Source organism: Gadus morhua, chromosome 22 (assembly GCF_902167405.1).
Source record: "Gadus morhua chromosome 22, gadMor3.0, whole genome shotgun sequence".
Lineage (NCBI taxonomy): Eukaryota > Metazoa > Chordata > Actinopteri > Gadiformes > Gadidae > Gadus > Gadus morhua.
In genome coordinates this window covers 8,115,473-8,132,078 of record NC_044069.1, presented here as the reverse complement: position 1 = coordinate 8,132,078, position 16,606 = coordinate 8,115,473, and the positions used below count along the sequence as shown (strand labels likewise).

At 50.8% G+C, this 16,606-nt stretch overlaps 1 protein-coding gene across 1 annotated transcript; it reads right to left on the bottom strand.

Moving 5' to 3' along the window:
* Window positions 1-211: 211 nt before the first annotated feature.
* LOC115536299 (zinc finger protein 516-like) lies at window positions 212-15,707 on the bottom strand. Its single transcript, XM_030348115.1, has 5 exons — window positions 15,411-15,707; window positions 4,168-5,895; window positions 1,918-3,453; window positions 1,343-1,407; window positions 212-288 (listed from the first exon to the last, which is right to left on the bottom strand). The coding sequence occupies exons 2-5, from the start codon at window positions 5,684-5,686 to the stop codon at window positions 238-240; spliced, it is 3,171 nt and encodes a 1,056-aa protein (XP_030203975.1). The 5' UTR covers window positions 5,687-5,895; window positions 15,411-15,707; the 3' UTR covers window positions 212-237.
* Window positions 15,708-16,606: the final 899 nt, after the last annotated feature.

Genomic DNA, 16,606 nt, shown 5'->3' with positions numbered 1-16,606 from the left:
TGTCAAAAAAGCGTCGTACAAATCTCCCTCCAGGTTCAAGTCAATCAGCTGGCTGTTCGTAAACAGTGAAGGGGAGACGTCAGTTTGTTTTGCATCGATTGAGTCCTCCCTCCCCCCCCCTGAGTCCATGAGAGGTAGTGGCTGTTGTCATATCCTTGGGCGAGCAGCAGGCCCTCTTGTTTGGTAGTCGTTGCTTGTGTCGTTTCTTTTGGGGGGCCGGGGGGGGGGGGGGTGTCTTCACGTTCCTTTCTGGAGGGACCCCGAGGAGGAAGTGGTGTGGCTGTTCACCTGGAACAGACAGGAAGAGACACAGCAGCACCGGTCAGAATGCAAAAGGGAAGAACTACACCCAGCCTCTCCTCCACCACAACGGGAAGGCTCGCTGTGTCTCCTTCTGAATAGCGCACCTTGTGTATCGACTGTGTTTATTTACTACCCAGCTATGTAGCAGACTCTCTTTGTCCCTCTTTGCAGATACAAAGACACAGATACAGGTTGTTAAGGAGCGGCTAAGGGGTCTGGACGTTGGGGCTCAGCGGGGGACGCGTAGAGGCGGACTGCGGACCCCTTACTCATACGCCACCTCCTCCACTCGGGGGTCTGAACGGTTTGCAGATCGTCCTGTGAAACGGTGCGTCGAGTGTTGCTAACACATCGTGGGCGTCGTGTTGCCGATAAGAAAAAGGGTCGCCCGATCGTATTTGGGAAAACGTTTTCCTGCCATTCCTGAAGGGCTGTGAGTGAAAGGTTGCAGAGGGGGGCTGAGCGGGGCTGAGCGGGTCTGCAGGTAGCTTTGGGGGAAGGCCTGACTGACAGGCCGGTGACAGGCCATATGGAGACGTCGGATGAATCTTACCCCGAGGGGGCAGGAGTCGGCCATGTTGGTGAGGTGTGTTTTTTTTATGTCTTTGACTTCTTCGCCTCAACCCTGTCAGACACTCTCAGAGCGAGAAAAGAAAGACAGCCAGGGTGCGGAGGCTGACACACGCACATGCGAGTACATGGGAGGACACACACATACACACACACACACACTTACACACATATATAAACACACACACACACACACACACACACACACATAAACACACACATAAACACACACACACACGCACACACACAAACATAAACTCAGACATACACACACACACACATATACACACTAGCAAACACACACGATTGTGGATTTACATAATCACGAAGGAGGGAAAGCAATTTTGATGTAATTAATTTTGAAAAGGGGATTAATAGGATGAGATTCGGGGAAAAACAGTTTTTTGTTGGAAATTCCAGATGTAACATATCACTTCTAAAGCAGTAATCACAACAAAAGTATACATACTTGTCTGGAAGCTTCAGAGGCAGAGTGGACTTCATTCACAAAATGTCCATTTAGCTGTAACATTGCTGTGGAACAGAGAAACCATCATTATTAATCCGGATCATTTCTTTCCTATTTCCTCAAAAAAACCGACACAAATTATGAACGGTACATTATAATCATACTTGGACCTTTGGGGCCACGTGACAACAACAAAAGGTTGCTACAGTCTATATTCAGACCACTATATCAATACATACAAACTCAAACACAGTCAATGGTGCTTGTGTAATTGTGTAAAAAAAACTAAAATCAAGGAAAGTTTGCTGTAATTCAGGCTGATGAAAACTTGGTTCTGCATCTTCTATCATGACAAACAGTGTGGCAGATTTATACACAAAACTGTCTTACACTAATGACAAATCAGCTCACGATTTAGTACTAAACAATGACCAAAGAACTACTGCAACCTACAAAATGACTAACATGCAAATGCTCCTATGCTCCCAAAATGGCGGCGGTGGCTGTTAGACACAGCTCAGCTCAGTCCCCCTGTCTCTGAAGCAGCCCCCGGTCAGTGAACCCTCTCCTCTCACCTTGGGGGTCGATCCGGGGGTCCACGAAGCCCCAGTGCTGGTACAGCGCCGCCAGGTCGTGGGGGCTGTAGCTCTTCAGCAGGCTCAACACATCGATGTCCATGGGCGTCTCCGGCTGCGCCTCGCTCTTCCCCTGAGCGTACAGCGGGGGCTCCGCGTACCCTCGGTCTCGCTGGGACCCCCACATGTTCATGGCCGACCAGAGGTCGCGACCTTTAGCGGCCGCTGCTGACGCGGCCGCGGCGGCGTTCATGGCGTCGCGCGTGGGGGCGTGTCCTCCGCCGCTGCGATGGGGCGAGGGGCTGTGGACGTGGTTCCTGGCCAGCATGAAGCCCAGGCCCTCCTGGGGGAGCAGCCGGCCCTCCACGGAGACCCGGTGGCCCCTGTGTTTGGGGCTGCCGGTGGACCGGAAGGCCGGGCCGCCGTGAGCGGGGTAGGCGCTACTGCCGGACGAGGAGCCGGCTTGTGCCGTGGCGACGGTGGCGGCGGCGGCGGCGGCGGCGGCGGTGGCGGCGGAGGACTTGCTCCGCCCTGGCTCCTCCCCCTTCTGGCTCCGCTCGCTGCTGGACGACTTCTTCTTCGGGGGCAGGAGCGCCATCTTCCTGCCGGAGGAAGGCGATCCGTCCGAGGACCTGGAGTCCTTCGACGGGGCCGGGGCCGTTCTCTGTTTGACCGCCGTGGGGTTGCCCGGCTGAGTTTTGCCCGTCGACCGCCTGCCAGAGCCGGGAGCACCGGAGCTAGTGGAAGTGGTGCTACTGGCGGTGCCACCGGGGGCAATCGTAGCAGTTCTACCGGTAGCTCTCCCGGTGGTGGCGGTGCTGGCGGTGGCGGGGGCGGGGGCGGCGGCCTCCGGGGCCTGCGTGCGCTGGGTCCTGGGGGCGGGCAGCGCCGGGCAGTCCTTGCCCTCCAGGAAAGGCGGGGGCCCGGTGCGTCTCCACTGGCCGCCGGCGCCCGCCTTGGAGCCCTTGAACCCGCCCAGGCAGGGGGCCCAGCGGGGGGCCACGGAGCTGGCCCCGTCCACCCTGTGGGCCACGCGCTGGTGGATCCACAGCACCTCCGGGTAGTTGGTGGTGTGGGCGCAGTACGGGCACTGGTGGCGTACCAGACCCCCGGTCTCCCCCGCGGGGTCGGCGGCGGCGGCGGCGGGGGCGGCGGCGGCGGCGGGGGGGTCCGGGACGGGAAGCGAGGACAGGTTGATTAGATTGGCGCCGTCGATGGGGACGGGTTTGATGGCGGTGCCCCCCTCCCCCGCCGCCCCCTCGGACGCCTCGCTCTTCTCCTTTTTGACGGCCAGCTCGGTCCAGTCCTGGCCGGGCAGGCTGGCGAAGGGGCTCCAGTAGGGCTGGCTGAGCAGGGCACTGCGGTTCCTGAGGTAGTCCATGTATTTAGAGTCTTTGGAGCCGCTCTGCCGGAGGTGGTCCTCCAGGCCCTTGGGGGCGCTGTGCTGGTCCGGGCGCGGCTTACACACGTGAGACCTGAGGCTGCTGGCGTCCACCGCGTGGAAGTCACAGTGCTGGCAGAACAAAGGCTTCTTATCTGGAGGTGGGACAAGAACCGCAAAGAAACAATGAGGTTGACCACTAGCATAGACCTAGGGCACAGACCCCTCTAACCTGCATCGTGTTTGGTCTGTTACACACAATGCTCCGAATTTTTACAGAACAAAACCATTTCTCCTGCTTTGCAAAGGATGCGATTAAAAATAATTACCCATAATGATAATAATAAAAATAAAAAAAGCGATTAATTCATTAATATATTAATTAATAGAATGAATACAAAATGAAAGCAATGTTTACAGAGGTTTTGATCTGTTGCCAAATGCGTGGTTTTGGCTTTGGGCCGATAAAAGCAGGTTATGGCATAAAGTACATTCAGTAAAAGGCCTGACTGCTCAGTCACAGCAGACCTACTGCCGCCATCGGTCCCTCTCCCTAGAAGCCCAGCATGTGCATCCCTGAAAACAGGTGTAATAAAATGTATTTCTGTCCTTTAAGAACATGTAGAATTAAAACATCAATGTGTTCCCAGAAGCAATAGAACCACCCTTACTCAACCCTTCCAAGAACACTAAAAGTACCAGTTTCAGGAGAAGCACGGTTGCGCCAAAACCAATGAACCCAAGCTTGACCTACAAATCCAAACCTGGTTCCAATATAGTCTAGTCTAATCACAAAACATTGCATAACAATAATCCCCTACAGACAGATTGGATTAAGAATTAGAGTGGAGGCGATTTACACATCTTACCTTTCTGACCTTGATTCCTGATGCTGTTGTTCTGTTTGGCCGAAACCTGGGCCTCTTCCTTCAGCTTCTTCTTCTGCAGCGCCACATAAAAGGCGTGGCCCAGGCCGTTGAACAGGGTGTGGTCCGTCTGTCCGTGGTGACCCCCGTTGCTCCCGCTCAAGGCGTTGATGGCCGGGTGCTCCTGGCTCCCTCCGGCCTTCTTCTTCTTCAAGGGTGCGGCGGGCGCGTCGCCCTGCTTCCTCTTCTTGTCCACCTTCAGCGCCACGTACTCGCCCTTCTCCCGGTTGTACGCCACCTCCGCGTCCGCCAGCCGCTCCTCCCAGCCCAGGCCCCTCTCCGTCACCTCCACCAGCCGGCCCTTGGTGGCTATCTGCCAGGCCTGGTAGCTGCATATGGGGTCCAGCTCCATAATCCTCCCCGCCGGCTCCTTCTCCTCCGCCGCCGGCTCCTCGGACCGGACGCAGCGGAGGTTCAGGCTCTTCAGGAAGTCCTCCTTGGACGCGACCGCCTCCGGGTCCACGGGTTTGTCCGGCTGCTGCTGCTGGGGGGGGGTCTGGGCCTGGCCGCGGCCGTGGCCCGGCTTGTGGAGCTTCTCGTGGGCCTGCAGGCTCCGGCGGTCGTAGAAGAAGTTGCCGCAGCCGGCGCAGAGCTCGTAGAGGCACTCCTCGTTGGCCAGCGCGGCGGGGTCCCGGTGCGCCCCGTTGACGGTGGCTGGCTGCGTGGCCCCGTCGCCGCCGCCCTTCAGCGGGGCCTTGGTCGCGCGGTGGATGCGCATGTGGCTCTGGAGGAACCAGGCCTGGCGGAAACGCCGCCCGCAGATCCGGCAGCCGTGGTCCTGGGCGCCCTTGTGCTTCTTGGCGTGGGCCTTGAGCAGCGCCGCCTGGGGGAACACCTGGCTGCACACGCTGCACGGGAAGGGCCCGACCCCGGCGCCCTCTTCGGGCGCGTTGGCGCCGCCGCCGCCGCTGCTGCCCGACGACTCCTCCTCCCCGGCCGCCTCCGCGTCGTCGTCGCCCCGCCTCGCCTTCCTCTTGGGAACCTTCTTCTTCTTCTTGGCCCCGCCCTCGACGCCGCCGTGCTCCTTCTCCGAGGAGCTGTCGGCGACCTCGCCGGCGCTGGCGCTGGCGTCCTCGCCGCACCCGGGGGCCCCCTCCGTGGTGGCGCCCTCGGGCCCCGGGCTGCGGCCGAGCAGGCCCAGCTTGTGGCTCCTGACGTGGGCCTTCAGGCTGCCCTTCTGGGCCGTCCGGTGCTCGCAGTACGGGCACTCGTAGGGCTTCTCGCGGGTGTGTCTCCTCATGTGTTGCGAGAGCGAGCTGAGGAGGGGGAAGCTGCGGCCGCAGACGCCGCACACGTGGGCGGACGGCTCCTCGTCCTCCGCCGCCACGGCAAAGTCCGCCGCCACGGCAACGTCCGCCGCCGGCTCGCTATCGGCGTCGACCGGCGAATCTTTGGGCGATGCTCTGTCGTTCGGGGACTCGCTTTCCTTTGGTGAGCTGCTGTCTTTCTGCTCGGGGTCCATGGCGCTGCGGGTTGGAGGCCAGCAGAGAAATCCTGGGTAGTTTTTCTTTTTTTCGTGACCCTAGGTGTGTATTCAAGTGTGTGTCTTTGTGTGTTGTTTTTAAATTCTGTTGGTCAAGAATAAAAGCGGAGGTTGAAAGGTAATTCTTCCGAATCCATACTGTTTTTTTTATCTTGTTTTGATATTTTTGTTGCAAACTCTTTGAAAACCTACAAGGAAAGAAAAAGACTTAATAATAAATAATAAAATATTTATTTTATTAAGTGAATTACTTCCAATTGGAGAACGATATTTGACCAAATGCTGATGTCGTCAACTGAATATAATCTCAGTTTAGTTAAGTTTAAACCAAATCCCAATTTTACGCATTTATCCAATGTGCAACAATTGAATATGTTGCATCTTTAACATCTTTTCCACCATTGTTCCCCACTGAGTATCCCGGCCTCTAGCATGTTTCCAAACAGCACAGCCCCCCCCCCCCCCACCCCCACGAGTACGAATCACAATACATATTTCTCCTGGCTCGCATACGAGATGTGAAGTTGCCTAAGATGGCAGAGAAAGGGAAGCCCTTTGAGAGTGGAAGACATCCCATAGAGGGCCCATTTGCATTAGACAGGCTCAGGGACGGCCATTGTCTGAGCTTCTATACGCAACACTGTCTGTATGCATTAGAGCGTGGCTGAGTGTGTCTCCACAGTGTGTGTGTGCGTGTGTGTGTGTGTGTGTGCCCTTGGTTTCCTGTGCCTAAATTGGGTGTGTGAGGTGAGGCATGAAGAGATGTATTCATTCCTGACCAACCACGATGGCCCCTCAGGACTTGTACTCTAATTTGCGATCAATAATCCATCAACAAACTTCCAATTCACACACACACACAAATACGAACATACACACACACATAGGAACAGACCCACACACACACAAGGATACACAGGCGCACACACACAAACGCACGTGTACATGCACACACACAATACTCCCACACAAACAGGCATCACAAAACACACACTAACGGACATCACACACATACCGTTGTCTCTATGCTGGAGTCACTTTGTGAGTGCAAGGTACAAAAGGTGAACACATCTCACCAGTACATCGAGACCATTTCCTTCACGGTGAATGAAGATGAACGGAATGCTTCTGAAGCACTTAGGGTCACACACGGTCATCATGAGAGGGTCCGGAACGCAGGGAAGCATTCTTCATACAAACACACCCATGTTTCATCACCACCTAAACACTAGTACTGCCGATGCAAATATGACTATATTCCAAGGGTACGTTTTGTCTTCACCTCACCGAGTGGAAAGCAACTACAATATTGCAGGACGAGGCAGTACTGCAATACTGCAATACTGGCCAAGCAATTTCTTTAATATGTTGATTATTTTCTATGATTAAATCTATCCACCATTGGCTGATGGCAGGCGTACATTTCGCCCTGCGTATTACTAACACCCATCACATGGGAGTGGGAAAAACAACTGCGTGGGTGCCGTGGGACTCCTCGACAAGACCAATGGCGATAGCAGAGCAGCGAGTGCTGTGTGCGGGGAAGAGAGCGATGTCATGGGGGACAGAGCGTACTCCTCCATGCCCTGCCATGGGGAGATGGCCGGGGCCATTGTGTGTGCCACACCAGGTCTGTCACATTGCTTCATGTCTAGCCCCCCCCAGCCCACGCCAGGGGGTCCCCGCCTACTTATTGTCATGGCGGAGGGGTTCGGGCCCTGCTCGTCACTGTCTTGGAATAATTACACGTCTGGGCGATGAAAAAAGAGGCAGAGAGACAAAAGGGGGACAACTCTCTTGTTCGCTGAGGGTCCAACAATGAGATCCAATGACCTGGGAAATCTCAGTGGAGCCGTGAAGGATAGGAGGATTTAGGAGGAAGGAGTAACCTCAATGTTCCCATCCTTCCTTCCTATTAATGTTGTAAAGAAAAGCATGTTTATTTTGCTGTATGTTGTGCGTGTGTTTCGCCGCACACAGCCACACGCCCATGTGCTCCAAACAGCACATTCATCAACGGAGATTAAAGTAGGTGCATCCCTCGCAGAAAGGGGAGGAGTTCTGTTTTTTTTTTTTTGAACTTTTCTTCCCCCCTCTCCTCTCAGAGGTGGCAGGTGTTTGGTGGGCCGACGCCATCAGATTAGCGCTCGTGCTGCACGCACAGGCCACGCGCACGTGACCGCGTGCACGAGGGGGCAGTGTGGCCCCCACATGTCTGTCCGTGGGGGATTTTCTTTCCCTGAGCACTGAGCGAAACTGGAAGGTGGCAATTAAGGGGTTGTGGTTAAGGCGCGCGTAATGAGTCGACACAATGGGGATGAAGTGATCGCCAGGGGCAACAGATGGGAGTAACTGGGGCACGGGAGTGAAGCTGTCTCTCTCTCTACAACATTGGGTGCTTCCTGGAAGGGCGAACCGCACGCTTTAGCTAGCAAGAGGGACTGTGTGCAGCCCATATCGTTTGAAAAACACACAGCAACACAATTATTGTAATAAAAACTATGACAATATCATTAAATGGAGCTTTGTTCTCCCCCGAAGGGAAATTACGGTATTATATCATGGCCACAAAGGCGGAGAAGAATAAAACAGGGGATTTCAAGAATTTACAATAGACTACAATAACTAACTCATGTTGGGACTGCTTCTCATTCACCGACCCTGTGTGACTCTCTCCCACCTGTGCATGCCCCTCAACCCCTGTGGAACGGGGTCAACGACACAGAATCACGCCCTTCATTTGGGAGACGGGGGGGGGGGGGGGGTGGGGGGGGGGGGGGTCTGCCGGGAGGACAGCCTACAGCAGCAACGTGTTGCTGAGGCCGGGGGAGGGAAGGGGGTGGGGGGGGGGGGGTGCAGGCTTAGTCGTGTCTTTTAGAGTCGTCTCTCTCCCCCCCCGCCACACACACACACACACATACTCCACCCACCACACCCACCCACTCTATTTCCCCCCCGACCTCCTTTCTTTGGCGGGTGAATGGCCGTGTCCAGTCAGCTGTGGTCGCCCTGATTCAACTTGACATCCCAACCAGCTCAGCACAAACTCCCTATGGTCACAGGACTTGCTTGCCTGCGCGTGTGTGTGTGTGTGTGTGTGTGTGTGTGTGTGTGTGTGTGTGTGTGTGTGTGTGTGTGTGTGTGTGTGTGTGTGTGTGTGTGTGTGAAGGCTGTGTATGACTGTGTGTCTGTGTGTGTTTACATATATGTTTGTGTGTGTGTGTGTGTGTGTGTGTGTGTGTTCATAGCACATGCTTGTAATAAAAACTGAGGCATGATTTTGTCCAAACAACCCCTGCACTGCACCACAAGAAATAAGCAAAAGAGATGATATTGTGTGTGTTTGTGTGTGTGTATCTGTGTGTGCATGCATGTGGTTCTGTGTGTGCCTGCATGTGGCTCTACCCATGTGCGGTCTTTTTCTACCAAATACATTTGTTTGTGTGTGTGCATGAATGTGTGTGTCGGTTGTGTATTTGTGCTTGTGTGTGTGTGTGTGTGTGTGTGTGTGTGTGCGTGTGTATGTATGCCAGCGCCTGTGTGCATGTATGTGTGTCGCTATTTCCATGTCTTTCCTGCCACATATGTCTGTGCATGTGTGCGAATGTGCACACACATGCATGTGTTTCCGTGTGTGTGTGTGTGTGTGTGTGTGTGTGTGTGTGTGTGTGTGTGTGTGTGTGTGTGTGTGTGTGTGTGTGCGCTGAAGTCATCCAACTGTCCCCCAACAACAAGCACCATTCCTCTGCCAGCGAACCCCAGACTGTCCACAGCACGCCACTGTCCTCCTGCCAGTGTTTCAAACCCCGGCCAGTTACCCTCTCTCCTCCTGTCTACTGATTCCTGCAGTCAACCTGTGTCTTGTACCAGCACCACAATATGGACACTACACCACCAGCAGTATCCCTCCAGCCAGGCTTGCTCATTCCTCCGTTATTTCATCTATTTCCCTTTTCTTCCTCGTCGCATTGGGGTATTATTAAGATGACTTGTTGCAGAGGTTGTATTGAATACGGAAATATAATCTATGTGAAATGGAGAGTACCACATAAAAAATGCCAGTGTCTGTCTATAATAGCCAGCCACTGTTTCAGTAAATATTCAATGTAATTATCCGTTTGAGTGTATATTCTGCTCAACGTCAAAACAGCATCAGGCTCTTTAACAGTCAGGGCCTGAGCAGCAGCTTGATATTTGTTTTCTGTTCCTGGTGGGAGATCTTGATATTCCAGTAGATTATGTTACCGACTGGAGCTTTGAAGGGGACAATAGACGTTAGCAGACTCTGTAGCCCTATCAATGGTTGTTATGGTGTAGTTGTGCTGACAGTTTGCTTGTGTGGAGACTAATGATAGCGACTGAGTGAGAAAGGACAGATCTTTAGAATCCTTAAAACAAGATGGCGGGCCAACGTTGCTCAGTTAGAATGGAGTAGAATGAGATTGTGTCGTAGAAAGGATGGTCTGTTACCATAAATCGGTTTCAAAGTATTTGACAAATGCCATAAATGCAAAGAGTGAAGTAGACGGCGACACACTCCTAAAGGTTATTGGGGCATTAAACCCAAGAAGATCCACAGATTATAATCATGAATTTGCTTATCGGGTGGCCATCAAGGTTAAGCGAGTAACGACAACAAGCCGTTAGTCTGCCCCCTATCACATCAGAACCGCTATCAGGGTGACACAAAAATAAAAACAATCAACATATCCTTACCCGGCACTCCATGCAATTTGAGAAACAGTAAAATAGACGCAGTATTTGGGGCAAACACTCCTAATGTGCCTAAGAGATTAGACAGCCATGGGCTCAGCAGCCACGCGCACCCACACACCCACACACACACATACACGCACACACACAGACACACAGACGCACACACACACACACACACAGACCCACACACACACACACACGCACCAACTTGTGCATATCTGTGCCCTTCCCCCCCACCCTCTTTGCACAACTCTCCGTCCGGTTACACAACACAAACACACACACACACACACACACACACACACACACACACACACACACACACACACACACACACACACACACAGGGATTATTCTTCATAGCAGGAGCCGAGCTACTGAATGAGTGGCCTTTTACCACACATGTGCATTATAGACACCACCGCAGCAGTGGCGGCCAAGAGAGCCTACAGGGACAGAGAGAGAGAGAGAGAGAGAGAGAGAGAGAGAGAGAGAGAGAGAGAGAGAGAGAGAGAGAGAGAGAGAGAGAGAAAGAGAGACCAGTGTCTCTCAATGTATGCAGGGTGAACAGTACAGTCTGAAGAAGAACGATGTTGAATGATGCTTTCAATTGAACATGCATGGGGCTACTCCGGACCACAACCACACACACACAAACACACTCGCACGCGCACACAAACACACACATACGTACGCATGCACACACCTGATTGTGCGCACAACGACAGCAAGAGATCACTGCGTCAAAGATAAGACACTAAACTCTTGACAGACTTATATCACAGAGTGTCGAGGGAGGCTCATCCTGATGAGGCCATCATCGTAATGCTCACACGGTAGCATCCACAGTGCGGCGCTGGGTCTTAATGGTTAACTATATTGTGGCTGCTTTGAGAGAGCTCTTTTCAGTGTGGTAGGCACTGAAGCGTAATCTGCTGGCATTAACTTGCTCTCTAAAAAAAGCTCTCTCAACAGGGCTTAGATTATCATGGTAAGGTCAGGCTCTCTCTCCCTCTCTCTCTCTCTCTCTCTCTCTCTCTCTCTCTCCGTCCAAATCTGGTCCTCCGTCTCTTTTTTTCCTCTCCATCTCTTGTCACATTGTGCTGTATACCTCCGTATGCTTTCTCTCTAGGCATCTCTCTCGCTCTCCCTCTCTCTCTCCCCCTCTATCTCCCTCTCCCTCCCTCTCTCTCTCTTCCCCTCTAGCTCCCTCTCCCTCTCCATCCCTCGCCCTCCTATGCAGCATGTAGTTCTATATAAACGCAGTGCTGTAATTATATATTTCTTACATAAAGACTGATTATATATAGCGCCATAAAAAAAGAGCACATCTTTAGATCCCTTTTCACACATCCTACATCTGTAGAGTCACCACTGATGACACCACTCACTGTGTGGTTTGGACAAAATTCGATAATACCCATTCCCACATTAGAACTTAAACAACCAAAGAGAACGCAGATCACCCTGGCGACCGAGCACCTGCATAACACCCCCCCCCCCCCCAATCATTATCCCTTGCTCAAAGTAAAGCATCATGGCCAACGTTTTTCAGAGGGGGAAGCAATCCGTGCGCCATCGTGCGTATATTCTCAAATCAATGGGCTCAGATCGGATGTCTTACATCACGACACACTGCGTAATAACCTGAATGAAAAGGACCACATGCTGTTCCTGCTAGTTGGGGGCGGTTGTGGTGGCGGTGGTGGCAGACACTAGGCGTCAATTTCCCATATCCTGTCATGTTTAAGGTAAAGGCACTGAGAAAGCGTAAGGTGATACGAGCTTAGCCCATTGCGCCCCACAGCCAGCAAAAGAATGACAGCTGGCAGCAGGGTCCTGGATTAGGTTTCCTATGGGTGCTGCATCTTTTACGCAGACGCCCCATTGGATGAGAATGGGAGTAGCTGTAATCTGATTCTCCCAGGCCCGTCCAATCTCGTTGTGTCCTTGCGGTCTCGGGAGGGGGCCCGAGCATAAGGGGTCTGGCGGTGTGGACGCCTTACTCATCCCTCCTCCCATCTTCCATCTGGACACCTCCTCCTCCCCACTACCACTACCAGCTTCTCCTCCTCCACCACCACAAACTCCTCCTAACACCATGCATTTTCTTGTGGTCCGGTATCTACTCACACACACTCTGGAGAATCAAAGGGATAGGCCAGTTGTGGTTGTGTACATGCATTTGTGTGTGTGTGTGTGTGTGTGTGTGTGTGTGTGTGTGTGTGTGTGTGTGTGTGTGTGTGTGTGTGTGTGTGTGTGTGTGTGTGTGTGTGTGTGTGAGCATGTCTGTGTGTGTGTGTGTGTACATGCATTGGGGTGTGTGTGTGTGTGTGTGTGTGTGTGTGTGTGTGTGTGTGTGTGTGTGTGTGTGTGTGTGTGTGTGTGTGTGTGTGTGTGTGTGTGATCTTTCGAGTCACTATCTGACACAACGTAAACACAGAGCCCTTTTTTCCAGTTCTTTTGTCATGCACCTGCACCAGGGGTAAACGTTTCGGTAGAAGGGATGGAGTTACATTACAATTGCATTATTGTGCCAGGATGTGCTGTATCAAAGACACCAAGCACAAAGGAAAACTGTTCTGTTTGTCATTGACAAACATTGTCTAAAAGGAAGACAATAAAAGTGTAATTTTACATAATTGTCTCTGGTTTTCAAGTGAACAATATTTACACTCTGGGCTGTCTTTCTTGGGTCCAACATATAGCACTGACATCGAACTGTTAAGGGTATTACACCAACAGCTGTTACATCAGAAGACTAGCTAGCGTAGCAGCATGCTAACCTGCTGGAATGGAGTGGTCTTTTGTGCCTTATGCATCGCATGCACATGAACCCTGTGAGTGTTAATAACATCATCACCACATGCTGACACAGTTTTGTTCTGAGACTGCTTTGCATATTTTGCTCATCTCCTAGGTCATTTAATGAATTACATTAAAGGGATGATTTGATACCATTTATCACTACACCAACTATTTTTATTTTAAAATGTTACATATTGATCTACTTTACTTTGGCCCATAAAAACCCTGTATTACTGTATTTGTCAGCCAGCTATGAATGTGTAGTGTACAATATTTGTAATTAAAAGGCTTATATTATGATGATGTAGTCTAGCATGTGCTGGAATTGTCATAGTTCTGACAGCTCAAAAAAAACAACTTTAAAAATGGTTTGGGTTGGAAAAAGTATCTTGAATAAATATGATATGAAAAGCTGATCCAGGTATGTATTTGTTAAACCCCACCCGAGTATTGAATCTGATCTCTAGTACTGAGAACCTGAGGTGTGCTTCCATATTTCTTCGTCTTTATGTCTTTAAAACAATTATGTAGTGAACAATTGATGTGAAAATCATTCGTATGCCAAAACCTATCTGTGTTTTTCCTGTTCCTCTCTTACCATCGATAACTATAATATAAGACATGCACACTTAAACTCTACATTCGCAGGGAAGACTGAATCCAAATAAGAAAAATGCTGCACTACTCAGACCCCTAATCTCTCTCTCTCTCTGTCTGTGTCTCTTTCTCTCTGCCCCCTCTTTCCCTCCTGACCTAATCTTCAACGAATAAATACTTAATTTTCTTCAGCTAAAATATGGCCTCGCCACATCCCAACCTAACCTACAACAACTATGCTGGTCTGGCTATCGCGCACGTACACAAAAACACACACACACACACACACACACGCTGCCTATTGATCGTCCTGCTAGGGAGATTACCCTAATAGCTGGGATTACCTCTCCCCACATGTTGGCTGGGGGGGGGGATGTATGTATAGGGGCAAGTTGTAGTGATGTGCAAGGGTGCATGTCTCCATCTAAGTGTGTGTTTGTGTGTGTGTGTGTGTGTGTGTGTGTGTGTGTGTGTGTGTGTGTGTGTGTGTGTGTGTGTGTGTGTGTGTGTGTGTGTGTGTGTGTGTGTGTGTGTGTGTGTGTTTGTGTGTGTGTGTGTGTGTGTGTGTTTTGTGAAGGTAGGTGATGGTTTGAATTCGATTCATTCTTCTTTACCCAATAAAGAAATGTAATAAACCCAATTGGACTCTCTTAACTAATCATGTCCACCCCATGGCTGTAGAAAAGGATGTTTCTTTTCGGTCATAATAATCTAGTAATTAAGTAGGATATAGGCAAGGCCTTGAACGTAATAAACATTTAAATGAAACAACCCTGGGCGCAACACATCATGGCATCCTTAATGTATTGCTACGCAGGCGTGTTGGCACTTGGGATGTTTTTGTTTGTGTATGTTTCAAACAAACGTTGAACCCGGGGAAAAGCCAAAGTCATGATGTTAGAGCCAGACAGAAATACTGAGAGGGAGGCAGTTCTCGTCGGAGAGAGAGAGAGAGAGAGAGAGAGAGAGAGAGAGAGAGAGAGAGAGAGAGAGAGAGAGAGAGAGAGAGAGAGAGAGAGAGAGAGAGAGAAAAGGAATTCTGGTAATCCACTGCTGATCCTGTACAATGGCAGCCTTGTGTGTCCCGCCGCTAACTACCACTAGTTTGCCACCACACGTTGACAATGCGGACGGAGAGCCCCGTCTTTGTGCTAAATCACACAATAAGCGGGGAGAAAACTGGAGGAAATTGGGCTGATTGTATCAGGCGACCGGTGTCAATACCAGCCAACTCTGTAGCGCGTGGTTGTAGTGGCCTTGGCGTTCCTCCACCACGAGCGTCAAGCGACATTGTTCTAGTGTGTGTGTGTGTGTGTGTGTGTGTGTGTGTGTGTGTGTGTGTGTGTGTGTGTGTGTGTGTGTGTGTGTGTGTGTGTGTGTGTGTGTGTGTGTGTGTGTGTGTGTGTTACTGGACGTGGTCACTTTAGCACTCCTAAACACAGCCATAAACACATACAGCGTCCCGGTTTTTGTGGTCAAGAAGCCGATAAACGGCGTCGAGATGGCCGCTGGACGGGACGACAACTCGTACTTGTTAAATCACCTGCAACAACGGTTCGTTTGCGCTCACGTCACTACTTACCTCGCGTCGGCGACAGCTGTTAAAGGAATCCCATGAACAACAACACAAAAAGAAGTCAAGCTAGGGGGAAAGTTGACCGCAATAACAGCTTTTATCCTCGCGTTCGGTCCTCGTCGGGTGGTTTCATGAGCGATAAAAGTTTTAAACGCGTTTTCAATCACTGCATCCAGACGGGAACGCCGTCCGCTGCCGTTATGGAAACAAGTGACGCGAGAGATAACGAGCTCGAACAAATGATCCGCGCGCGCGGCGGCGACATCCAGTCACCAGGCTACTGCTGATGGTTAGTAGGCGCGCGAGAGCGATTTAAGGATACGCTGCCCCTGAGATTAATTGATTGCCTACCACGGGATGTCCCATTCAAAACAACGGCCATGCTATATGAGTTATAACAATATACATTGGCTTTACTAGGTTTTGCACATTATTAAGTTGTAAAATCCTGAGGAAGAGATTTGTAGATGACGAAACCTGCTTCCAGCTATACAAATAGTCTATATAGTTGGATTTGCTTTCTATTGTTATTGTTTTACTTTTATGGAATTCACGTTTATTTTTGCCAAAACGAATCCCAAACGGGTTAGACCTACTAATGATTGAAAAATATTTTTTTCATCAGTGATAGTGTGGAGAATGACGATTCAAAGAAGTACCAAAATTGCAAATAATTGTTATTAAAAAAAAAAGCAAAATCATAATCGTTTTAAATAAAGTTATTGTGTTTTTCAGTTTCTCTCGCTGATGTCATTTGTTCTTCTTGTTGTTGCAAGGTCAGGTAACCATCACCAGAGGGCTCACTTAAAGAGCAAACACTAGCGTCCTCATGCTGCCAACCCCTCCCTCCACCTCTAGAGACAAGACAACACTAATCTGTTCACTCAGCTCATTTCTCAGGCGACTCAAGGTACGGCGGACGTAGGATATTTAAAAGGACCTTACCTACAGTGAACATGTTCTGGTAGCACAACACAAAACAAGGTTAAATTGTAACTGAAGTCATGAGCAGTTTTTTTCTTCTTTTGGCTGGAGTGACGGGAGCAGTGTATTTGGGAGATTGTTTTGCCTGGCCCCAGTTTACCCCTTGGGGGCGCTACTGTGCACCGATCTCTCGCTGCACATTTCTGACCTGAAGTGAGCATGCGCAGTAGAAATATATTGTAATAATAAAATCCCTCAATGATTTATCGAAGCCCTTC